Here is a 26,410-nt window from a genome sequence, read left to right as displayed (position 1 = left end):
CTTCTGTGGTGATGATTTAAGTGCAAGTGATGCTGGCTTTCTTTCACATTCGTGTCCTTCACTCAGAGAAAAGGCAGATCAGTTGTTCTTGAACAAGTCAATGCAGCTCTGCAGGAGGGAGACATTGTTCTGGAAGAAAGACAAAAGTCGAGGCAGACCAATGAATCTCTCTAGAGTCCAGACCTCCTACATATCTGTAAGAATTCAACTCAAACCCACAACTTAAACTTTCACAAGAGATTTAAAGCCAGCCAAATTGGGTTGGGTCCTTTTCTTCATTAATCTCAACTGAACCTCATACTACAACCTGCACCCCAATTTCATGTTGTGGAGTTCCTCTCCCTCTGAGGGTCCGGGACTGCCACCTGGAGAAGCTCACAGCTCCACTGCAGGTCTGCTCTCAGTGCAATCCTGCCCATTTTGCTTACTATGACGTAACCTAAATGCTATAGAAGAATTTTTCTTTGAAATTGAAGGCCCTGGAAAGACCAGATAAAAAAGTGCTAAAAATTCAGATTACAAATGATAAATATTCATAAAGAACTTAGCACAAACTGCTTTACAAAGAGGAACTGAGAAAACTCAGAACACTCAACATTACGCGTATGATTTACATATACAGGACACTCCAAAACCCCAATTTAAAAGGTCATACACAACAGGACCTGGACTTAATCAAAAAGTAAATAAATGTTGTAGTCAAAATAAAGAAATTCAAAATACACACATATGTTCAAAGTCTTCCTGTTTAACCAATGCTGATGGGCCAGACAGCACTTCTGGGACTCACACACAGATGCACCTAGGAACCACCGGAGGAGCCATGTCCAGAAACAGCCAATTGCTCTGGGCACCAAAAAGTCTTTAAAAGCTCCTTTAGGAGATTCTAATGTGTACCCAAAATTGAGAACCTTTTTCTCCGTCTTTTCTGTACCAAATTAAGCTACAGACATTAAATATACAAGGAAGTTCTTCCTTTCTAAACAAAAAAAGAAATTAATATTAAGACACTAATATGCTCTTCTCCAAAGCAGTATTTCATCATGATGTTGTAGAATTTTGGTTTGCAGCAGAAAAAATCCAACAAGTGACTCCCACCTACATCACAGGAGATTAATCGCACAGGAGATTAATACCACAAAACCAACCTCACCTGCCCAATGATACTGAGATAGTGAACTGGGAAATAACCTGAGAGGGGGAACCCTAAAAAGCTTCTGGAGGAAGCTTTGGAGGAAAACACTTACCCTGGCATGCTTTATTTCCAGTTCAGACATTTCAATTAGATTCTTTCTAAACGCTGCCACTCTCTTTCGTTTGAAATTGATTAGTTCTATAAAAGAATGTATACCAACAAAAGCTGAACAATTTCCATCTTTAACTTCTAAAGATCATTCTTACATATAATCTCCAAAACTGATACACACATTTTCTCATATTATTTCTGCAATTGGGACATATACCTGACATTGCCTTTATTTATTTAAAGATTTTATTTATTTGAGAGAGAGAGAGAGAGAACATGAGTGGGGAGGGAGTGAGAGAGGGAGAAGCAGACAGACTCCTCTGCTGAGCAGGGAACCCGATGCAGGGCTAGATCCCAGAACCCTGGGATCAAGACCTGAGCCGAAGGCAGACACTTAACCAACTGAGCTACCCAGGCGCCCACCTGTTTTTTTAAGATTTTATTTTTAAGCATCTCTACACCCAACATGGGGCTCGAACTTACAACCCTGAGATCAAGAGTCACATGCTCGACCTACTGAGCCAGCCAGGCACCCCTGCCATTGCCTTTAAAATGAGCACTAGCACTGCACCCTATTACTGAGCATCAAAATTCAGAGAATGCCACGGACTACTTGGGAGAATCTATGAAATGAGCAGTCTTGCCCTGAACTTCTAGTCACCAGTACTTGTGGAAAGAAGGCTGGGGAGGTGGTGAGCCACATATACATACCCGCACCAATGGCTATTTCTTTAATGATTATTTTTAAACTTGTGGTCAAACTACTGCTTATGTTCAGACTACTTCTCTGTAGATATGATCTATACAACATGCCACCTTTACATCTATTATTTTCTATCACCAAACACTATTCAGGATTAATGCCCCATTAGAAATTAGGGTAAACCAAAAATAAGTACTTCCTCCCTTGGATTCCTTTCATAAACGTGTAGTTCTGGTCATCACTCCGTTGGTCAAAGCCCTCCCCAGCTCAAGCTGGCCCTCTAGTCCTCAGGAGCAAACTTACCCTCCTGTACCAGGTCTACACAGCACCAACCAAAAGAAAGATGAAGCAGCCAACATTAAAAAGTAAAAACTTACAAATCTTATGAGGGTTAATGACATTACCTTGGATATACTAAATAGGTCTTCCCAGAGATCAGGATAAACTCCTTTCCTCTAGGCCTGCACCCAGGACCAGGACTCAACGCTAACCTGTCTCATTCTCCCGTGATGCCTGTCCACACCACCATCTTTTGTACTATGCTCCCATTCAATGCAGTATTCTACACAATGCTGTACTTTTAAATATAGCATAACCAGGCTTATTTTGAATAAAAAGGATAAAATCTAACACAGGAGCAAACCTTAGGTAAGAACAGGCCTAAATTGGCACCATTTTAAAGCTTTGTGGTTTTTCTTTAATCCCCTCAGAAGTTGTCAGGGCTAGTAAACTCTGGCCTATGTAATAACTTAAGATTTCAACTCAGGAGTTTTGAAGTTTGTTCTTTTCCTTATAAATTTAAAGTAGCTAATTAAAAACAAAAGGCAAAAATTTATTTTACCATGGCGGCAAGGAGATTCCTTTGAAAAGAATCCAAAAGACAGCCAAGCGAGCATATGTGCATGCCCCTTTCAAGATTTTTGTACAGAGAAGCTCTGTCTCTTACAGCTAAGGAATTATAGTACTGAAAACAATGAGCCAACACAAAGGCTCACTATTATCAGAACGTTTTCAAATAATGCTTAGATTCCGGAACCACAGGGGAGGGGGAAAAAGTTCTGAGAAAACAAAGTCTTTAAAATGAGATAGGGATTTCTCACAGAAACTCAAGTTTGGGGGTGAATTCAGTACAGACTATCAGTATAATTACATTCACATTCAGGAAAATACATTCTTTACTTTCTGGCATGTTCCACTGTCCCCTGAGAACTGCCAGGTAGTGAGACCCCCTAAAGAGAAGACTACAATTTACACTCCTGTTCTGTGGAAATGGAACTCTATCTCCTGAATTAAGTTAAGCCATATTCCCCCCTACTCTGGAATTGGGTAGGCAAGAAAGAACCCCAAGGCTATAGATTGGAACTGAGTCACCACCATGGACTCATGATTTCTGAAAAGAGTTACACACCCCTCCATTTCCTGGCTCTGTCTCCTGAAGGGCCTAGAAGCAAACATACCCCAGGAGGAATGAGCACTTAGCACCCAAATCTTGTCACAATTCTGTAAATAGAAACCCAGGGGCGCCTGGGTGGCTCAGTTGGTTAAGTGTCTGCCTTCGGCTCAGGTCATGATCCTTCCTGCTCAGCAGGGAGCTTGCTTCTCCCTCTCCCTCTGTTGTTCCCCCTGCTTGTGCTCACTCACATGCTCTGTCAAATAAATAAGATCTTAAAAAACAGAAACAAAAACCCATGTCTCTTATAATGACAAGGAAGGAAATGTGGGAAAGAAGGGAAGGCTTGTGTTTAAAGGATGATGGTGGCCAAGGGCTTGGAAAGAGAATGCTAGAACTGGGGGAGGGGAATTGCCTTTCTGCAACCATCACAGTAAAGGCTGGCTCAGACAAGAATCAACACAGACTAAATTTAGGGAGAAAGTATGATGAAGAGCAGGCTATCTGCAAGGTCTTAAACTGTCTCCCCACACACTGCTGATTAGTGGGATGGGGGGGGGGGGGGGGGGGGAGATTAACTATACAGTGGAGAAATTGGGCAACACCCTGATTGGGTCATCAAACACCACAAATGAGGGGGAAATGGGACATAAGGTGCCCTCAGATCAGACACCTGAAAGACACATTACTCAGATAGTATTCTCCTGGAAATGCATAACCAGAACCTATTCATAAGGAAATAAACATTCCAAAAATGAAGAACACTATTTGCAGAGACTGTGGTCCCCCAAAAGGCAAATGTCATTTTATTTTTTATAGTTTTTTTTTTTTTTTTAACATTTTATTTATTAACTTTTCAGAGAGAGAGAGGGAGAGAGCACAAGCAGGGAGAGTGGCAGGCAGAGAAAGAAGGAGGTTCCCCGCTGAGCAAGGAGCATGATGTGGGACTTGATCCCAGGATCCTGGGATCATGACCTGAGCCGAAGGCAGACGCTTAACTGACTGAGCCACCCAGGCATCCCTGCAAATTCATTTTAAAAAAAAGGCAGGGGCAGGGGTCCCTGAGAAGGGTTACTTCCAAATTAAAGGAGACATAAGAGCTATGGTAACCTAATGGCAACCCTAGAGAGGAGGACGTTATTGGGACAAACAACAAAATGGGAATAAAGACAACAGGCTGGAATGTACTGCATCAAAGTTTGCCAAAGTCAGTAAGTATACTATAGGGATATAAGAGAAATACACCACAAAGTTTTTTTAGGGATAAAAGGACAGTAGATACAACTTAATCTCAAATGGTTGAAAAAGGAAAAGAAAATTCCATCCCGTGTGCGTTTATAAACATACACATGCCACTACGTGTGTGTGCAAGTGACGAAGCAGAAGAGGCAAAATGGACAGCTAGGGAACTCCAAGTAAACAATGGACAGGTGTTCTCTGCATTATCCGTGCAACTTTTTTTCTATAAGCTTGAAATTATTTCCAAATAAAAAGCAAAAAGTAAATAGCCCTGCTCAACCTTCTTTTGCAGATTCAGAAAGCTGTTCAAATTTCTGGCAGCATTCCTGCTGGTGTGCCTCAGCCAACTTAACATCTTTGCTTTTCAACCGGGCCTTATCCAAAGCTTTGTTTGAGTTCTCATAGTCAGTGAGGGCTTTGGTGCGTCTGTATAAGAGATCCTGAGAAAAAAATTAACAGACAGCAAATGGTAGTTAAAGTTATCCTGAAAAATGGCTAGAGAACAAAACAGGAGGAGTAAGTATCTAAACTACTCTAAAATTAAAAAAAAAAAAAAAAAAGGCCCAAGTATCACAGTGCCAATGCACTGTCTGAAATGTCAGAAGGCAACAATCTAGTCCATTTCTACCTCCCCCGCTTCCATTATGTTTTTTTTTTGTTTCAAGATTATCCTAGGAATAGCAATTCTTGCAGCACTGTTGAGAGCTTTTGGAAATTCTTTATATGGATCCAAAAAAAAACCAAAAAACCCAGAACAAAACAAAAACAAAAAGACACCCAACAGTGAAAACTAAAGGATCGAATCATTTCCATAATTCACTCATGGAAAGCAGTTTCAGAAAATTAATCACTTCTACCAAAACAGCAGGCACTGCTGGGCGGGTCAAGTGATGCTACTAGAACACAAGTGAGGCAGCAGGAAGAACGTTCTTCTGACCTTACCCCACCACAAGCCCTGCCTCAAGTCCAACAGAGGCTCTCACATCCGAAATAATGACTATTTGCAATCTCCAGCAATGTACAAGTTACCACCATATTTAAAGCAGAATAGATACAGGAGGCTCAACATACATGTTTTTGTGTACACTCAAAAAACTTGGGTTTATATCAGCTCTCAAGTCCATTAAAATACAAAATAAGAAATATAGTCTGAAGTATATAAAAATATATCCAAATATAAGACTAAGGGAACATGCCAAAAGACAAGTTAACTAAAAATGAAACTATGAGGAAAATCATGAATTTCTACTTCCTAATGACATTTCAGGGCAGTGTTATGCCCAGTGAAAGCATGTTTCATTCCCAAAGGTCATTCTGCTTATCACTTAGTCTTGGTTTTGGTGAGTAATGGTTTATAGACTCAAAAACTGCAATTCAATAAAAAACTCACAAAACCCCAAAACCTGTTCTCCCTCAGAGCCCTCCTGGAATGTGTTCGGTTACACCCGCATCCAATAACCTATAATCCCCCGAATTACTATCTGTCCACTCAGCACCACTCCTACTGCTCCTGATACAAACTAAGGACACAATGCCACAAAAAGGTATGTTACTGTAAAAAGATTTCAATCTAAAATGGAACCAGAGGCTATGAAATGGAGAGTCTCACACACGTGCCCTCAAAAGAATGGAACCTAAGAACTAAGGGACTGATTTCAAATGCCCAATTTATAGAAGACCCAGAAGATAAGAGACTTATCTCCTGTCTGATCAACTCACTTCCTGGCACAAACATCCTCAAGCTAATGAACTTAACTGCTTGGATGTCCCTCTCTTCACACTCCTACTAAATACAAGCCCAGCCCAAATGCTTAATGCACTTGCCTATAGCTTGCTACAGCGTCTGTTTCCTGAACTGCAATTCTTCTGCTATTCCCAAATCAACTCAATTTCTGGTCAAACTTGTCTCAGTTTACCTCTTTATTTAGTATTACTTACACAAACAATCCTGACAAACTCCCACCTTCTTTCATTTTCAACAACAAAAACAAGAACAAAATAATACATCTCTAACAGGAGACCTCTTCTGGGTCATGGCAAGGTGGTCTTGTATTGTTCTGACGAGTTAAACACCTGCTGCCTTACCTTAGCAGCCTCTATGTTGAGCATGTAGTATCGGAGAAGCTCTGTCAGCTTTAAGTCTTCATCTGAGGAGACTCGACTTTCTACTTTCTATTAAAAAAAAGTAAAGGTCACCATCATCTAAGCAAAAATCTACAGATTATAAAATATATAATGAAGACCAACATAAAAATCCTTACCCTAAGTTTTTCAAATAGCTCAGCAACTTTCAATAGGTACCTGAAAAGATACACATGATTTTGGCTTAAGGTCTTAAAATCATGTATGAAACAGGACCTTCTCAGTAAGACATGAATGAGTAAATGCAAGAATCTGAGCGTTTGGTGCTTTAGAATTAATTTAGCAAACTAGTACTTTCATCACCAACTGGCCCAATCTAGTAGAGAAGATGGTTACAGAACTGAGCACATCTACAGTGCCACACTCGTGGCTATCAACCCCTCTCTCAGTGCCCCTCAGCCACCTTGCCATGCCGATACTGTGTCCCTAGATAGTCTTTAACCAATGTCAACGCTGTGTTAACCAAGGGCAGGTTCTAATGAGCTGCCACCATGGGTGTCCCAAAACCATAAATATGCTATTTAAATAAAAAAAAATAAAATAAAATTTTTAAAAAGCTATTGTTTCATTTTGACATTAGCCTGACTTCCATCTTCAAATCAGAAATACCACCACCACCTATTATACCAAGCCCTAACTGTTAGAGTGCAGTCTCACACCAGAAATACCCAGGATGGAGGAACTGTGAATTCATATAAAAAAGCTCAAACCAGACTGGGGTCATTGCATTTCCCTTAAGACCACCTTAACCAAAACAAATTTCTTAATTCCATGGCTTTACCAGGTGAAACACCACTTGCCAGAGAACATATAAGGCAAACTTCATTCAAAGACAACTCCAGAATTAAATCAAAAAAAGGGGACAGTTTGACAACAGCTACCATGTTTGGTATAGAAGTGCCCTCTGAGTACCCTACAAACATCTTAAACTGTGTCTATGTTCACATGGTGTATAAAGATTTGAGTGCTACAGACTATACTATCCTCTACTCTTGATGAGCTGGTACTCAAAAGCAGAAGTGAAACTATACAGTCATTCCTCATTACACCACTCAGGGCTTTTCAATTAGGGGAGGAGGGAAAATGCTTTTCCAACAAAAACTTACTTTTTGATGACCGTGGGCTCTTCTAAAGCCAGGCTATGCAGGCAGGCTGCAGTGTGGATATAGTCATCTGCAACATCTGCAGAAACAAGGACAGCCCTTTTTATATGAACAGAGCTAGCACATGAGCAAAGCTAAGTGGCTAGTGGGTGAATGGTATTTACTTTTATGAGATCGGGTCATTTTGTCAGCTTTTGCACATGAATCCTTGATCCTATTATAATAGTTAATGAGGAAATTCTTCTCTTGCTCAAAGAAGTCATCTACCTCCTAAAAGGGGAAAAAAGAAATTTAAGAAGCAAAACTCTTAAAAATACGAATATTATGCATTAGAAGAAACATTAAGAAAATAACCTCATGCATTAAGAACTTTAACCTTTATGGACCAAGGAAAGCCAAACTGACAAGACAGCATTTCATGCCCAAGATCAGCAAAACTCAAGCGCTGGCAGGAAATGTCAACAGAAAAAACAATTTAAGAGTCATTCAACAATGCCCAGGAAAACTCTGGTATCCTCTCTAACATCCAGCAATCCTGGCAGAGAAGTGGTTCTGGCTGGCAGGTTACAACTCAGCAGTGGATACCCACATCTGTTTGTATGGGGGGGTATATTTGGTGCGCACCAGTCAGGGATGCCAAACATCCTGTGATATGTGAGTACAGGACAGCCCCATACACCTTAAAATGCACCAAAGAGAAATTCCTAGAGTTTCCAAATTCCTGACAATGCCCTCTACTCAGCACCTACACTCTGGGCCCCTTGCTCAAGCCCTCAACAAGTGGCAAAGTTAAACACAAGACAGTAACTCAGTTAAAAAATGGAAGGGGCTGAGGAGTGAGATAAAGATCACCCATGAGGGTAATGAGAGACCTGTTTGTTAGTCTTTTAAAACAGCTCTGTCCAACAGAAATATGTGAACTACATGTGCTATTTAAAATTTTTCTAGTAGCCACATTATAAAAAAACAAAAACAAAACACAGGTGAAACTACTTTTAATATTTTACATTCTTTTCTTCACATCAGATCCTTGAAATCTGGACATGCAAATAAAATTAAAAATCTGGTGTGGCTGGGACTACCAAAATGGACAGTAGTCCTGGCGAATTGCATGAAATACTAATCCTGTAGCTTATTTTCTTTTTAAAAAATAAATTGAGTAACCGCTCTCTGTACAGAAAAGGAGAAAAAGAAGAACAAAGTGTGAGACTGTTCTTATCCCCTCACTTAAGAGAACAGGATATTTTAGGAATATAAGTGAAAATTCAATGAGTAGATAAAAATAACCAAAATTTAAAAAATTTTTAGGTGAGGTTAATACCATTTGTTTTACAAATATCTCTTATGAAGAAATAAAAGCAGCAGCAGAAATAAAATGTAACATGAAGAGTTTTCTACAAACAGCTAAAAGCCCTTACCTTAACTCCAGAAAAAAGGACCTCATCAGCACTTTTCACCACACTTTTGAAAAAGCCACCAAACATCTCTTTGGTATTTTTCCGCCTAACACTTAGCTGGAAAAAAAGAAAGAAAATCATGAAAAAATAGTTTATGGTATACATATTTCTCTAAGTACTTTAAGCTCTTAAGTATCTTCCAAGTGATACTGTGTACTAGCATAGGAACACACATAAGACACCTTTTAATTCCATCTTAGCCACCAAGTCTAAATAGGAATAAACAGCAAAACCTAAACACAGGTCACAGTTCTAGAAGCGTGACCTAAGGGCGCCTGGGTGGCTCAGTCGTTAAGCATCTGCCTGCTCCTCGGGAAGCCTGCTTCTCCCTCTCCCACTCCCCCTGCTTGTGTTCCCTCTCTCGCTGTCAAATAAATAAAATCTTAAATAAAATAAAAGCGTGACCTAAAGATATTTTGGAAAAAATACCTGGCACTAAGTCTCAGTGGCTTTTATTTTATACTTTATTTTTAAGTAGGCTCTACACTCAATATGAGGCCTAAACTCACGGACCCAAGATCAAGAGTTGCATGCTCTTCCAACTAAGCCAGCCAGGCATGTGTTAGTGGCCTTTAAATCCTTGGCTGAATTACTGTACTGTTGTTCTATGTTGTTCACTGAACTTCACTGGTTAGACGATACTGAGGAACTTAAGTCAGGGCTTGCCTCAAACATATTAAGTAATTAAAAATAAATAAATAAAAGAAAAAAAAAAGGCCAACAGGGCACCTGGGTGGCAGAGATGGTTAAGCGTCTGCCTTCAGCTCAGGTCACTATCTCCAGGTCCTGGGATGGAGCCCCACGTTGGGTTCCTAGCTCAGCGAGGAGGCTGCTTCTCCTTATCCCTCTTCCCTAAGCTTGTGTGCGCACGCACGCTCTCTCTCAAACAGATAAAATCTTTTTTTTTTTTTTTTTTTCTTGGAGGACACGAGATTTATTTAACGCCGACAGGGTCAGAGAACAGTGGTCTCCAAAGATCGGAGCCCCAAGCACAAAGGGGGCAATTTATACACTTCTACTTCCGCATACTTGGCACTTTCGGCGCCTGCCTCAAACAGATAAAATCTTAAAAATAAGGCAAAACATACAACTCCTTCCAACAAACAGGTAACCAGAAACAAATGTGAACTGAAATTCCTCTTAATCCCAAAATTGGGGTGCCTGAGTGGCTCAGTCAGTTGGGTGTCTGACTTTAGCTCAGGGCATGATCCCTGCACATCAGGCTCCCCGCTCAGTGTGGAGTCTGTTTCTCCCTCTCCCTCTGCGCCCACACCCGCTTGTTCTCTCTCTCTCAAATAAAACCTTTCAAAACAAACAATCCCAAAATTAACTGAAGGCAAAAACTGGTCCTTTATTAAAAGGGGAGAAAAGTAATCTTGATGCATTTTATAAAAATGTCTTGAAATGGATCTACGGGGGAGGTGGAAACAGTATCTAAAAAAAAAGATTCCATTGTCCCATTAAAAAATTCAGTACTTTAAAAATCAATTTTTCAGAAAATATATCAGGCCATCAAGTATATTTATTTTTTTAAAGCAATCTCTACACCCAAACATGGGGCTCAAATTCATGACCCCAAGATCAAGAGCTGCATGCTTTCCCGACTGAGCCAGCATGGTGCTCCTCAAGCGTATTTTTTTTAAAAAATACAGTCACATGGGGGCTCCTGGGTGGCTCAGACAGTTAAGCATCCATATCTAACTCTTGATTTCAGCTCAGGTCTTGATCTCAGGGTTGTGGGATCAAGCCCCGCATCGGGCTCTGTGCCCTATAGGCATGGAGCTTGTTCCGGATTCTCTCGCTCTCCCCCTGCCCCTCCCCCCCCTCCTTCCCTAAGTGGGGGGGGGGGGCTGGGGAATAGGAAGAAATACTGTCATGTGCATTTTCACTGGATCATGGAAATGGAACAAAAATGCCTTACATCCTGATCATATTCCAGGAACACATGGAAGTTGCGATCTTTACTGAGAACAGGGTGAGAAGAGAGCCGCTGTAGAAAGACTTCATGGGAGGATACAGTCTTCTTAAAGACTGCAAGATACTCACTGGAAGAGAAGCACACAAGGCATTCATCTGGCACCGCTCGACTAAACGACCAGTATTGGTCCTGGTTATCACCACTGTTCTGCTCATGCCACTAAGGGAAAAAACCTGAACTGGACCAAAACATTTTGGTATAACCTTTTATCTAATTAGTAATAAGGCATTTGCCATTTGGGAACCTGTGGAATAAACCAAAGAAAGGGGAAAGTAATATTATAACAGGAGTTAAGAGAGCAAGTCTACAAAGTCCAAACCTACATGCAATTACTGCTAGTATTTAGCAGCCACAGAACACTGGTTTCTGTCAAACAACGAAGAAAATGCCTTAGTCCTGCACCCACATACATAGCACTGAAGTCTAATAAGGCTTGGAATTATCACACATTATAAAGGGACTTTATCTCAACCTAGGTATTACAGATCACTCTAAACTTCTCAATGGTAGGACTTCAGTCTGTTGTGCTCAGTATCTTATTCTCAGAACAGGCCATGACAGGTACTCCAGCATGTGCGGAATGACTCAGTACCTGAGGTGTGTGAACACTGGCCCTAGAGAATATGGCCGTGGGGCAGAGCACAGAGGACAACTGCTGAGATGGGCACCACACTGACGGTGGAAGTGGTGGAGGGAGCCAAGTTAGAGGTGCAAGGATAATTTCGTAACTAACTTTAATGCAAATCCCCAACTGTGATACGGTTTTGTTTGAAACAATTACAACCAAATTAAACATGCTTCCTGTGAACCTAGGACTTCTTTCAAACCATCAATGTGATTATTATTCAGAGTGCTTCTCTGCAACCGCGTCAGTGCAGTCTAGTTTCAGCTATACTTCAGTCAGCGAACTTCAGGGAATAAGATTTAGTACATTATCAGCAGCCTGAAGAGTTCTTATCTATAAAGACACAAAGGCTTACTTCTTCACTATGCCCCACCAGCATTCTAGAACAAGTAGTCCACATGGGGGAAAACAATCAATCTATCCAGTGTCCATCCCCCCCCCCCCCCCCCCCCAACGCCCTCAACCGCAAAACATAGTTCTACAGGACAGCGCACTAGGCAACTAATTAGCTGCCATACTTTTAGAAAACGGCCAGCTTCTCCTGGTTTCTGTACACTTCACCACTTTGGTTCTTCTCAAAAGATACAGCCCCATCAAGAAAACCCACTTACGCTTCCAGCTCTTGCTTCATCTTAGCAAATTCTTCTTTGGTCATAGACCCTTCACCCTCTCCCAATTTCTGCATCTTTTCTCGAGGGCCATCGAAGTCAGGCTTTGTAGGAGCAGGCGGAATCTGTAGGAGAGGCAGGTTAACTCGCAAGCATCCTTGTCCCGGCAGTGATGTTCCACTCAGTGCCTATGCACAAGGAGGCAGCCAGCCCAGTGGGACTAACAGGTCAACCACTGTTTTTCTCTTAACCTTATTCCTTTTGGCCATATAAAAGAAGTCTCCTCCCCACAACTGGGCACTCAGACTGTAATCATTTGTTCAGGTTATCCATTACGGATGATTTGTAGGGGATAATAGTGTTTAGCCTGCTTCAATGTCAGTTTAAAATGTATATATGACAATCAGTGCTAAAATGAAGTCTGTGAAGCACCATCAAAATTAGTCTCTAGACATCAAAGGCAATTTTTAATTCCACAGGATAATTAGAGATTCCAATTTTGAGTGAACAGAATATTCTCAAACACAAGCTTCAACACTACTTTTATTAGCACAAAGACAACTGCTTCCTCTACTCCTTGAGCGGAGGACACTTTTTGAGAAATTTATTGTACACCATTACCATTCTGAGGTTTTCCTAGAAATCAATTCTACTTGATGCCTGGAAGTACCAGAGAAATACCAAACCCAAAGGTAGAGAAGATTCAAACCATGAAACCATTTAGTCTATTATGCAGGTCTTAAGAGTGTATGTATGCTTCACCTCACAGCTATAACACGATTCTCATGTAGTTTAGCCTTACCAATAGTACATGGTCTAGTTGGTAGATGAAATCAGTTTTCACAATCCATTATAAAAAATGGGTAAAAGTCTCTTTAAACAAAATGAGTAAGAAGGTAGAAGAAACTGGCTTCAGTGATTATTTGATTTTCCAAAATGCACTTACAATAAGCCCAGCATAGTCTGCAGTTTCAGTAAGAGTGTCATGGAGCCACACAAAGTCTTCATGTTGCCTTGTAACAGAAAACTCTGGGCTCTGAAACGTGGGCAGCGTGGTCTGTGAAGAACAGAGTAAAAAGTTAACTGGTAACCACCACTTTCTGATAAAGCGGTTTGGGTTTCCTGGGCTGTGCTATGGGAAAATTCTGTGTAACAAAACATCTCAGTGAGACCCAGTCAAGAACAAAAGCAGCAACACATGATCTCCTCACTATAAAAGTCATCGCTGAAGATTCAACATGTTCTTTAAGGAATTCTTTTCACATAACTCCACCTCTCAGGTCTACTCAGGCAGATATAATCACATAGTCGTCACATTGTCTCCTGAGTGAGGTATGCTAATCAAGCCACCAAGGTATTAAAAGAAAACCACATGGGGGAGGACTGTACAGATAGCGTGTCTGTATGCGGGAGATGGCATGTAACCCAAAAGCTTTGTATAGAATCAAACTGCCCAATTCAAACTGTGCTTCAGCCATTTATTTCACTTAAACCTGTGGCTCAGTTTCCTCACCTGTATAAGGGGATAATACAATACTATCATAAGGTTATTATAGAGAGAAAATTAAATCCATATAAACCCTTTACAATGCCTGGTGTTAAGACAAGCATTCAATACATTTTAACTAGTATGGAAGGAGAAAGGACACTGAAAATATTCCTGAAAGGATGGATTCTGAAACATTATGTTTACTCTCCACATTTTTCAGATAGGCATTATTGCCTTTGTCAAATTAAAAATTTGTACATGAGGCATCAGGGTGGGTCAGACTGACTCGATTTTTGGCTCAGATCATGTTCTCAGGGTTGGAGATTGAGCCCTGCATCAGGCTCCAGGCTCAGCGGGGAGTATGCTGAAGATTCTCTCTCTCCCTGCTCATGCTCTCTTTCTCTAAAATAAAATCTTTTAGGGCGCCTGGGTGGCTCAGTCATTAAGCGTCTGCCTTTGGCCCAGGTCATGATCCCAGGGTCCTGGGATTGAGTCCCACGTCAGGCTCCCTCCTCAGGGGAAGGCCTGCTCTCCCTCTCCCCTCCCGCTGCTTGTGTTCTGCTCTCGCTATCTCTGTCTCTGTCAAATAAATAAATAAAATCTTTAAAATAAATAAATTAAAATCTTTTTTAAAAAATTGGATAAGGAAAAAAGTGCTTTGAATCACAAGGAGCAGGAGGGGCTAAGGCCAATAACTTACTAAATATGGGAAAAAGCAAGCACTTCTCACTCATGCAAATAAAAACAAAGGTGGAAGATTTGAGCTGTGTAGGTAGTGGCTCCACACATCACTATGCCTGGTTTGCTTCCTCATAAAGCGGAGTATAAGCCACACGAACATCAGCAATACCCACAGCCCTAAGGCTCCACCACAGTGGAAAATGCTGAAGCAAGAGCACTTATCTGATGCTCACTACAAGCAAGATGAGGGATGTTCTCACTCAGTAGTAGTGCTACACTGCAAACAAACAGCAACCATTTTGGTTCAGGATCATCTCTTCTTGCCCACTGTGAATCACAAAGCTACAACATAGCACTGCTTTGATTACTGAAGTCACTCTGTCACTTACCTTGGTGTGCACTGTAAATTTGACCTTATCTCTCTCACTGAGTGCATCGGGTATGTCAATCTGAAGCGAGGGATCAACATTCAGGTCCACAGATACAGATCTCAGCTGAAATACATTTTTTGGCTATTAGTTTCAATTTCACTGTAGTGTTAAAAAGTATCCTTCCAAAAATGGAAGCTAGGAATTAAAAAGCATTCTATACAAGATCATTTATAACAAAGTCAGTTTAGATATCTCCTAAGTTTATTTGAAATTGTGGGGAAACCTGCTCTTTAGATGAATGGGTAGGTCCAAAATATTCCTGTATTTCTGAACAAAGCAACCACATGATTTTAGGTCTACAAGAAAAATACACTTAACCAAATATTTCAACTAAAGCAGCTTTGAAGTAGACAGAATGAGATCTTGAACTTCTCACATAAATACCCCAACTACAAAGAAGCATTACCAGATAGTACACAGAACTGAAAGAAGTTAGAAACTAAGAAAAAGAGAAGACACAGAGAACAGGCATGCGGTATAGGGTTCCTAAGTAGAAGGAGAAGAAAGAAGGATAAGAAAAATCAGCTCGAGAGAACAATTTATAGTCAGGGATTGTTTCAAAGAGATGAGAAATCTAGACACAAGATGTGATCTATTATAAAAACAAAGGCTTCAATTAGGAGAATCCCACTGTGGTGACACATAAGGACAAAGTGTGAACACTGCCCTGGAAGCAAAAGTAACCGATTTTGTGATCTGGAAATTCAGAGGAAAAGAATATTCAATTTCCTTTTCCCAGTTTAAGAAGAATTTTGGAAGAACTAGATTGTTGGGGGGATGTGGTTAAAATGGCTTTCCTATTAAATTTAAAACGTGATAAATTTCCTAATTCTGAAAGCAGACAATGATGGTCAATCTGAAGATCTGACACAAACACAGCATGACAGTGTATGTGGAATAAGCAGCTCATCCCCCTCTCACCCAACTAGTAATCTAGCGCTGAAGCGTCACAACACTGATTACTGAACCCAGCGAATGCCAAGTGAAGACTGGCATTAAGAGGAGTGACAGAGCAAATTCCCTCTGAATTTCCTTTTGGATTCTTTGCTTCAAAATTTGAAGTTCAACACCAAGGTTTAACTTCTGAAACTAGAAAGTCTGGTTCAATCAGTTCTATAAAGATTAAATATATTCACATACAAAAAATGGATTATTTCTCTCCCCTTTCTATCTTAGAAGCAATCAGTACTCTCCTTTCCCAGTGAGCACTGCAACTAAAAATTTTAAACAAAACCAGTCAGCCCTAGAACAATGGCTCTCCTCTAAGAAAGAAGCTTCAAATAATAAAGTTATTATACAAACAAAGGCTTCAGGTATTAATACAGTATACTTAACAGTCCCTGAAATCTCAACCCAATACTTCTTCCAAATGGATTCTTGATGACTCCTATGAAATATTTGCTTCTTTGGTTCAATTTTCACATGTCCATTTATGAGATCTCTGCAAACAGAGATAAAGCTTCAAGGTCAGGGATACTTCATTTTATCACAACTGTGACTCTAGCTCTGACATTTCTGATAAAAGCTTCCTTCCTTCTGTTCATTTACCACTGGGCAAATACAGTGTTGGAAAAGACCTCAAAATACACACAAAATTTGATTGCAGAGAATACTGGCCATGCCAACTATCTTATGTTTATATCTGGTAGTCCAGGAAATAAATAGGCCAGGTATAAAAGAAACAAGAGATACTGCTGGAAAGACAGGGTAGCTCATGGGACAGGTCTAAGGTGCTCTTTCCTAAGATTCCAGCTCCCAAGTCACAAATCCTGGTTTCTAGCCAGCTCTCAATTTCTGAACACTGACAATTCCATTTTGGCCCACTACAAGTGAAGCAAACTCCATGAGTCTACAAACTCCACATGGACTACATTCTGAATTAAGATTGAAAGACCCAAGGGGAACATAATCTAGTAAATGGGTTCATTTAAGCACCTCAGTCAAAGCTACAATGGACTTTCCCAACTGCTTTTTGTTCCACTCAACAAATTATTCTGGTTTCCTCTCTTCCCATACTTTCACCCATAGAGAGGTAAAACCCCAGACTACTTACTATATTACCACCTTCCTTTTTTGTCAGCATAGAAATATCAGGTTTTGGTTTTTGTTTTTTGCAACGAGGACACAAAGAAATAGCAAAAACCAATGGAGGTTTCAAAAGACTTTCCATAAGATACCAAGCATCCAAGTTTCTTCAGCACATTATCATTTTTTGCCGGGACACATCACCCTAGAAAGGGATTCAAACAAAAATCCAACCACCTGACATAGTCTTAACCACCAAAAAAACCCCAGATAACACAGTAAGTCTGCATTTGAGCCTTAAAGAATTGTCTGGAAAAAAGATACTAGCAAAATTCTAAGCATTCAGGCCATCACCAACTCAAGAGTCCTCATTCACAAGTTAAATGAACTTTCTTGTACTGAAGAAGCATATAACCCTCCAGATAATGAAGCAGATACATCATCAAGGAGTAAAAAATTGTGAAATCTTCAAAGCTTCTAAGTCAGCACTGTATCCTGACTCCGGAAGCACAAGTGTGATTAAAAGGTCAGCATTTCTTCTGCTTAGTCAACAAAAACAACACCAGATAGCCCCATGCCACAGTACTTGCTAAATAAATCACCAGGATGGAGGGTATAAGGATAACACCCCTCCATGTATTTCTCCCATTCACACACCTCCATCCCCTATCCTAAATAAGTATTCAGAGTACTGCTTAGCACTGCAGGCCAACACTGTCAGTCTGACTTGGGCCACAGAGGTCAAAAATGCCTAGAATGACTGTTTAAATCAGCAAGGAAGCCAACTTCAAAACTATCTGACCTTAGGCATATTAATTTTTCTGTTTCCCAGTTCCCTTAGGTACCTCCTGAGAATCGAATTCAAAACGTTATCTACTCTCAAACAACGAAGTTTTAAAACTTTCTTCTGGGGCGCCTGAGTGGCTCAGTAGTTAGGCGTCTGCCTTCTGCTCGGGTCACGGTCCTTGAGTCCTGGGAACCTGCTTTGCCCTCTCTCTCTGCCCCTTCCCCCTGCTCATACTCTCTTTCAAATAAATAAATAAAATCTTTTAAAAAAAAAGTGAATGCTTGGTAAGAGAACCTGAAAAGGAAAAAACTTGATACAGAATCCCTGTGCATTTCCTCACCTGTTTATCACCTTTACAGCTGAGACATCTGATACTGCTTGCGGAGCTCTGAGCCGCTAAGGACCACTTTTGGTCCAAATCTTACTTATGACTCACCCTGGTACAAGACAATACCACTGCAAAGCTCTCTCTTCAAATGGCTTAATGGCTTACAGATGGCAAAGGGTACCTACCTCTGTGACTGGACAACACAGAAGGCTAGATTCTGAAATTCAGAATCAACAAGAGGAACAGAGAAAATACTTACATAAGGTATATGTTATGGTGACTACAGACTCCAATTTACACTAGCACCATACAACCAAAATGACAAAACACAACACAATGGGAAGAAATTATCTCACAGTAACTGTTCTGCTAGAATGGGGGCTAGCTGAATAGCCATTTACATCAAACTTTTAGGGCAGGGGATGGGCTAAATAAATTGATGCGTATTAAGGAGGGCACTTTTGATGAGCACTGGGTGTTACACTAAGTGATGAATCACTAGATTCTGCTCCTGAAACCAATGTTACACTGTATGTTAACTACAATTTAAATAAAAATTTGAAAATAAAAAATAAAACCAGTTTTGCACACAGGAAGAAGTTGGATATGCTAGCACATGTGACACCAATGAGTCTTCCCTTTAAACTGTTTCTATCTCCTAAGGATTTTGCTTTGTTATCCTTCCTACTGCCTAGGAACTAAGACCCCTTTCAGGGAGATGGGCAATATGACATGTCATCCATGAATGGTCTGTTAACAACATGAGCCAAAACAGGCAAGAAGCCTGCCTTGTAAAACAGATTTTCAATTTGATCACAAGAACCAAGAAACGGGATTTCAGCTAGAAAAGTATGTACACCTTGCTCAGCCCAATACTCATTATTGAGGAAATTAAAAAAAAAAAATGCTCAGCTGCAGACTTACTCTAAATTTGTATTAGTTCTGAAAATAAGACTCACATGACCCTACTTATGAAACACACTTTGCCGTTACAATTCGTAAGACGTGCTCTATTAGAAATTCTAATACCATACCCTCCTCCAAACCCCTCTTTATGGTTCAAGTATTGCTACCCCAAGTGTTTGTTATGTTTTCCTCCATCCTGAACGGTAACCACAAGCTATCTATTATCTGCATTCAATTCCAGCGTTTCATCATAGCATTGGTGCATGAGAAACAATTCAATCAACTATAAGCAATGTATGAGCTCTGCTTTTACAGATATTTGTCCTCATCTCCTGCCTCCCTCCTCCCACACCAACTGGATCTCCCCTTCCTATAATTCAGGCCTGCCAATATCATCTTAGTTCTCAAAGATAACAGAACCAAAGACTTCTGGAAAATTTCAATCTACAAACACAGGTAATAGCTATGGAAGTCATATGCTTTTAAAACTAGATAAAGGGATGCAGCAAGTGATCAGATTTCCACCACTCATCTTGGTGAGATGGGACCCAGAGGGACCCATCCCTGCTGACACCAACCATTCTAACCGGTAGTCTACCAACACACGAGCTGCCCACGGTAGAACACCGCAGACTGCAGGGCATTTGGAGGCTACGTAGCCCCAAGTTCCTAGAACAGGAACCGAGGCTTGGAAGAAGGTCAGCGCAGCGCACTCAGCGAATGGATAAACTGAATCATCACTTCACAAAGCTGCAAGCCTATGAACTAGTCAAATTCCAACAAGGAACCAGAAAGATTAAGTTGAATTACTGGCTTAAATACATTAATTTCAAGAAATCCATCTATATGCCAGATACCTGAAGTATTTTCAAATAAGCTCACAAAACAAATAGGTTTAACTATATGATCTGTAATGATCTTGTAGCACAGAACTTTTACCAGGAAGCAATAAACCAACACTACATAGGAAGCAGCTCCAACAAATCCATTCAGAGCTCAAGTCCTTTGCCTCCCCACCAAGGCTGCTCCCAGCAGTTTCCTGGTCTATCAAGTCCAAGGCCCTCTGAAACAAACCTATTTTACACACTAGTTATGTTGATGAGGGTGTTTAGAAACATTAACCACCATGCTCGCTTAGGCAGCACATATACTAGAAATATTCACCGCCTGATCCTCATGAACTTATTTTATGATCAACCCAAGATGAAATACACATAGGTTTGAGAATAAAATTTACCTTTACCACCAATGAAGTGGTTCAGCAACATGTACAGAGAACTGTCTGAAGTTAAGCTTGTGTCATCTAAATTTGAGACACAAATGGTAGCATACAAAGAGAAGGCAGCCTGCTTCGTGGTGGTATTTCTTCTGCTTTGAGTCAGAGGTAAGGCACATTTCCCAGATCATTCAGATGCAAAGATTGCAATACCAGCTTTTTAAAATTTTATCATTTACCAGCTCTCTGTATCCATCAGCACAATGTTCAAGCTTTGTAGTGCTCTCCGTGAAAGGCCAAGCCAAAGCCTTGGAAGTTGGTGACATCTGCATTTGTACTCTTCACAATTTACACGGACTAGAATGAAAACTTACGAGTCTGCCCCATCAAAACAAGTAAACCATAAGCTCTTCGGGCAGAAAATGCACACCCCAGGTTAACGTAAGCAATTATCTTGAGAAAATTACCCTTTCTCTCCAGACCATAGTAGTACTTTAAAAAATTACACCAAATTTGTGAAAGGAAAAGCAGGAGGGAATCAAGCCAAGGACCCAATTTCTAAAGTGAAGAAGTTCAGTCATTTCTCTGCTCCTCCAACTACAACTTACACACTCCCCCCTGTGGTATTTATGGTTTGCATTTGGGGTGTGAAACAGCTGATGATTTCCACATTCCTCTTTTGGGGGAAGATCTCTTTTTAAGAGTTAACTCATTGGCCAATTATAAATAGGTGTTAAGAGGTAAAGAAATAGCTTTTTGGAAAGCTAGATCATGCAGAAAAACTTCAATTTATACTTGTGAGAAGTTTGCCACATTCATGTGAGACAAGATGTCCTGCAGCTGTCTTCCTGCCGTTTCAAAAAGTAAAGGCAGAATTTTACAAAGCTCTGAAATACTTTCCTCAAAAGAACTGGGTTCATTAGAAGTTAGGTCGTTTCCTTAAATACTGCCTAACTTCACTGTATGAGCTTTTCACCACTGGTTATTTGAAGCATTTGGAGTACTAACCTAAAGAACTACTCTTGCCTAATTTCCTCAAGCACTCAGGCCCTGACAAAGCAAGATGTTCAAAAAGCAGGATTTTACACCAGTTCTACCCACAGCACGCTTCTCCGTGAGCTTGCATCTCGGCCCACAATGCTCCGTGAGTGCTGTGTCAGAGCCTCAGCAGCCTCAGGTTTCCGAAGTGGCACTGAACTCCACCATGGTAAACACAGCTGCCCCTGTAACCTTCAATTGCCCAGAACCTGCTGAAGAAAACCATCTTTTACCATCTTTTGATATGGTTCCTCAATACTGGTAAGAAAGCTAATTCCAAAGATGGTCAACAATGCTTATGTTTTTATACAGCATATTATTTCCTTAGGATTTATCAATCCTAGATCTGACAAAATCTGAAATGGGCTTACTATATATTAACCTCTGTAACACAACCTGACCCACACATACCACACATTTTAGGGAGAAAAGTTACGAAGTGATTCTCAAGGGACCTTTGACAATGCGTAATTTTACTCTCACTACTGGAGGGAAGGGAGCGATCACCTAATAGAGGCCAGGAATACTGATGAACACGCTACAATGCACAGGACAGTTCACCGCAACAAAAAATTATCAAGCAAAAAATGTCCACAGTATTTAGATTGAGAAATCCTGCTTTAAACTAAAGCTCTAGGGCGCCTGGGTGGCTCAGTCATTAAGCGTCTGCTTCGGCTCAGGTCATGATCCCAGGGTCCTGGGATCGAGTCCCACATCGGGCTCCCTGCTCAGCGGGAAGCCTGCTTCTCCCTCTCCCACTCCCCCTGCTTGTGTTCCTGCTCTCGCTGTCTCTCTCTCTGTCAAATAAATAAATAAAATCTTTAAATAAAATAAAATAAAATAAAGCTCTATATTAGATGGTTAGGTCTCACCAAATGAGAATCTCAAAGTGTAGAAAATTCTCCCCTGGCCACTTTTTCCTCACAGCCAAAAACAAAATGTGAGCAGATTATGACCTGCCAAAGTAGTATTCACAAATAAGGATCCTCAGACACAGTGTACAAGTTACTGATCCAGAACTAAGGTTTGGGCAGCTCTGATTAAGTCACACTTCTGGCATGTAGAAAATTAGGAGAAAAATGAAGTCAACCATTTAGTATAAACTTCAGTCCACAAAAATTAGTAAATTTGGACTTGCTGTAGTATTGTTAAAAGTTCAAGATTGTTCCTATAACAAATTGTAGGTCACTCTTCATTCAAGCTGAAAGAGAATAGTGTCCCCACAACTTCCACAAACAAATAAAATCTTTAAAAAACAACCAAAACACACAGGGCGCCTGGGTAGCAGTCTGTTAAGCATCTGACTCTTGGTTTCAGCTCAGGTCATGATCTCAGGGTCCTGGGATTGCACCCCCCAGTCAGGCTCCACTCAGGTTCCACGTTGCGTGGAGCCTGCTAAGGTTCTATCTCTACCTTCCCCTCTGCCCCTCCCACTCGTGCTGTCTCCAAAATAAATAAAATCCTTAAATAAGTAAAATAAAAACAACTAGTTGCAAACCAGCACCATAAACATTAATGACTGGCTGAGGAGACCCCATTCAACCAAATTCCACATAACCAACTAGTTAAGGGCCAAGCTGTAATGGCGGTAGACGGGGAGGAGTATCACCTCACAGCTTTTATGTGTTAAACTTAACTACACTCTAGTAGCAATTTATCATTTAAAAAAAAGTCCAAGAGGCAATCAGGACCCACAATTCAATTTACCATAGGTTTGCTAGACTAACAGGAATGAGACTCATCAACTTAGAGATACACAATGACACTCTAAGTAGAAACTCAAAAACATGCTGCCCACCTATTTTAATGACTTTTTGGCAAAGGGAAGGCCCAGAAAGCCTAGAAAAGCACAAAATGACTGAAGGCCAGGGTAACTAATTTGCAAAAACAAGGTCCTGCATAATCTCCAATTAGTTTCGCCTACCCATGAAAAACGCCAAGACACCAGAGAACTCTGGAGGAATGGGGAATCTCAGTACTAGTTTATCATGACGATAAGGCCTAAAATGGGTTAATATTTTAACCCTTTGAGGAGCTAGACTTGGTAAAACCTTACTTTTCTAAAGATCAAAATACAATCTTTCCTACCACTAAAGTGGAGTTAAAAAAACAAAATTATTCATGTATCTCTTTTCCTCAACTGCTTTCTGGGAAAGGAGACAAATCCCAACACCCTCAACTAACGGATGTAACTAAACGGAAATATCAGGCTACCAGATACAAACCAATACTCCTTTTAGTTTTGCTGACCAAGCTGAAAAAAGTACTTGCTGCATGAGCATTCAAAATCCTCAAGAGTCAATTACATTCCCTACTTTATTAGTGGATCTAAACCCCATGAACCCCATCCTCATGTAAATCCGTAAGTATATGGGAGGTTTACACTTAAAACATTTTCTGTAAAAATGTAAAATACTTCACTTGACTATAAAAGCTGTATTATGGCAAGAAAATAGTTTGCCCAAGATTTGACTTTCTGTTATTTCACATTTGTCCCAAACTCCCTTTTGCTTAACAGTGAAAACCACCTAGACTCAATCCACAGCACAGGGCTAGCATCACAGACATAAGAAAGCAAAATGAGGGTGCCTGGGTGGCTCAGCCGGTTAAGCGTCTGCCTTCGGCTCAGGTCATGATCCCAGGGTCCCAGCGAGTCCCACATCGGGCTCCCTGCTCAGCGGAGGGCCTGTTCACTTTCTCCCTCTGCCCCCCCCCCTTGCCTGTGGCTTCCTCAAATAAAAATCTTAAAAAAAAAAGGGGGGGGGGGAGTAAAACAAAGCCATGAGTAAGAGTACTATTTTATTAAGTTTTTTTATTTCCTGATTTCTGTAACTTAATAATGCTGTATAATCCTTTCCTGTATCCACTAAAACTGGCAGGGAATAGCCTTTATAATCCTCCAATTCTACTGGAGCTCAGAGTGGTGGGAAAATTACTTTAAAAGCCCGCTACAATATAGTGCAGTAACATAAGGTCAGTTGAAGGAGTTAAGTCCTTTTAAATAGCTGTATAAAACAGATTCTGGATCAAGAGAGGAGGTACCAGATTGGGGGGAGGGGGTCGTCAAATTGCTGTCAAAATTCCTATTCAGCATCTAAACTTCTTCAGAGAAAACTATGTCTATAGTATTCTAAAAAGAATCATGACCAAGCTCCCACTTTGTTTAGTTAAATAAAACACTTCAACTCTCAAAAAAAAAAAAAAATACCCCAATCAAGAACCCTACCTCACACACAAAGTTGCATTTCAATAACTAACGTAGCAATGATACCCTTGTTGGAAGAATCCAGCTAGCTGTGTGTTAACTTCTGTACTTCCTAGATGAAGAAAAGTCTCTCCACACGTGCTGTGTGTGGATCAAAGGATGCCTTTGACTTCTAAGTAGATGGAACTCTGTAAGATGCCCTCCAGGTTACTTACATTTGAGAGAGCTTTGTATTCTTAAATTTTTTTAATTTTCTGTCAGAAAAACTTTCACGATGATGATTCTGCACATAATCTTGTGGCTCGTACCCACCTCTATGAATTGCGAAACTAACAAGTGTAAACGACCAATGAAAGATAACCTGAACTTACTACATTAGTTTTCTTTTAGACCTCAAGATTTAAGGGGCATAGGGCTAGCTTACATAAACACAAAAGTTTTTGGAAGGAAAAACTAAGTTTAACAAGTATTTGAGTACCTACTAAAAAATGACAAAATTCCCGCAGTGACGCATTTGGCGTTTACAAAGTTCTAAAGAACATGCTTCAGATTTGACTTGATGGAATTTCCCCAGTATATGGGCCAAAAAGCTTTCCCAAAAGGGGGGGGGGTGCAGTTCGAAGGCAACAAAACCAAAATATGCCATTTACTGCATAAGTGGGTGTCACATTCACCGTCAAATCTTTACAAAGCCAGAGGAGTTTTCACAACTTTTCACGTGAGAGTACTTTTCGAGTCTCCAGAGAGAAGCTCCAGAGACTCGCCGCGCGCCCTCGGTACCGGACACCCGGACGCGTGCTACCAGGACCGGTCCCGCGATGCTCGCTCTCGCCTCGGGTCCGCGGCCCTCAAAGAGGAGGGAGCAAAGGGCGCGCGGGGTCCGGCGGGTGCCTCCGCGTGGCGGGGGGGGGGGTGGATTTTGCGGGGAAACAGAGCTGCAGGAGCGGCCCCCGAGGAATAGGGGAAGGAATGTGGGGCTCCGGGAGGTCGGCGGGGCCTCCCGTCCTGGAGCATGAGGGCGAGGAGGGCCTCACCTTGCTGCAGTCCTCCTCCTGCTGCTGCAGCAACTCGGGAACCGCGGCCATGGCGACGCGGGCCTCGAGCGGGGGCCTTCCGGCTGTGCGGGGAAAGAAGAGGCTGGGCCGCCACCGCCTCCGGGGCGCCTCTCAGGGGCGGCCGCGGCCCCGCCTCCGCCAGCCTCCCTGCCCGACGGCGGCGGGAGGCCTCCGGACTCCGCCACCATCCCAGCAGCCCCGGGAAAGGCCAGCGGCGCGCCACGTGCTCCCCCAGAGCGGCCTCCCCCGTCCCCGCTGCCGTCCATCTTGGAGCCGGGCAAAAAAGCTACGCGTGGCCTACCCTCGCTCCGGGCCACGCGGAAACGGCCGACCGCAGGGCCGCGACAAGGACTCGGAGCAACGGGTACTCTCAGCAACGCGCGTCTCAAGAAATCACACGCTCTTGCGCGGGGCAATTTATTACTCAGCCAGAGTCCAAGATGGCGACAGGCTGTGACGTAAACAAGATATCGTGAGAGCGTAAGGGCGCGATTTGGAGGAGCCCGCGCTAACGCCTGAGGGGAGGGACTCCCCAAGGATCTCGGGAGTGTCTGTAGCAGTGAAGGAGAGGCTAGCTGCGCCGCAGTGCATGCCGGTACCACCGCCCCTTAGGCGGAGCCTAACTCGAGATCAGAGCGCGGGACCGAGGAAAGTACGGGTCCCGAGAGGTTGTCGGCGCTCTGGAAGTTAAGTGCAGTCTGGTGGCTCCTGAGGTACCTATCCGGGCCGTGAGCTGGGCTTCTATTTAAGCCATCTCT

The 26,410-nt window shown here is 41.6% G+C and overlaps 2 protein-coding genes and 1 non-coding gene across 4 annotated transcripts in view; 1 reads left to right on the top strand and 2 right to left on the bottom strand.

The window, feature by feature from the left end:
• Window positions 1–26,091, bottom strand: SNX5 (sorting nexin 5). Of its 2 annotated transcripts, none has more exons than XM_021700681.2 (14): window positions 25,954–26,091; window positions 25,632–25,714; window positions 15,051–15,155; window positions 13,438–13,548; window positions 12,495–12,616; window positions 11,202–11,325; window positions 9,242–9,337; window positions 7,988–8,093; window positions 7,827–7,902; window positions 6,840–6,879; window positions 6,664–6,750; window positions 4,859–5,018; window positions 1,248–1,333; window positions 1–129 (listed from the first exon to the last, which is right to left on the bottom strand). In XM_021700681.2, the coding sequence occupies exons 2-14, from the start codon at window positions 25,680–25,682 to the stop codon at window positions 79–81; spliced, it is 1,215 nt and encodes a 404-aa protein (XP_021556356.1). In that variant the 5' UTR covers window positions 25,683–25,714; window positions 25,954–26,091; the 3' UTR covers window positions 1–78. The 2 variants fall into 2 exon arrangements, with proteins under 2 accessions (XP_021556356.1, XP_021556357.1); XM_021700682.2 differs by lacking the exon at window positions 25,954–26,091 and adding an exon at window positions 25,794–25,941 and having other exon boundaries at window positions 25,632–25,745.
• Window positions 19,648–19,884, bottom strand: LOC123326122. The gene has a single exon (XR_006540901.1). It is a non-coding gene; the product is annotated as a small nucleolar RNA SNORD17 (small nucleolar RNA).
• The window catches only part of MGME1 (mitochondrial genome maintenance exonuclease 1), a 17,295-nt gene continuing 16,565 nt past the window's right edge, over window positions 25,681–26,410 (top strand). The window contains exon 1 of the mRNA XM_044919028.1: window positions 25,681–26,016. Coding sequence (XP_044774963.1) covers window positions 25,681–26,016 — 336 coding nt within the window. The remainder of the gene's footprint in view (window positions 26,017–26,410) is intronic.

The sequence above is a fragment of the Neomonachus schauinslandi genome, chromosome 10, assembly GCF_002201575.2.
Source record: "Neomonachus schauinslandi chromosome 10, ASM220157v2, whole genome shotgun sequence".
NCBI lineage: Eukaryota > Metazoa > Chordata > Mammalia > Carnivora > Phocidae > Neomonachus > Neomonachus schauinslandi.
This window is presented reverse-complemented; position numbering and strand designations above follow the sequence as displayed.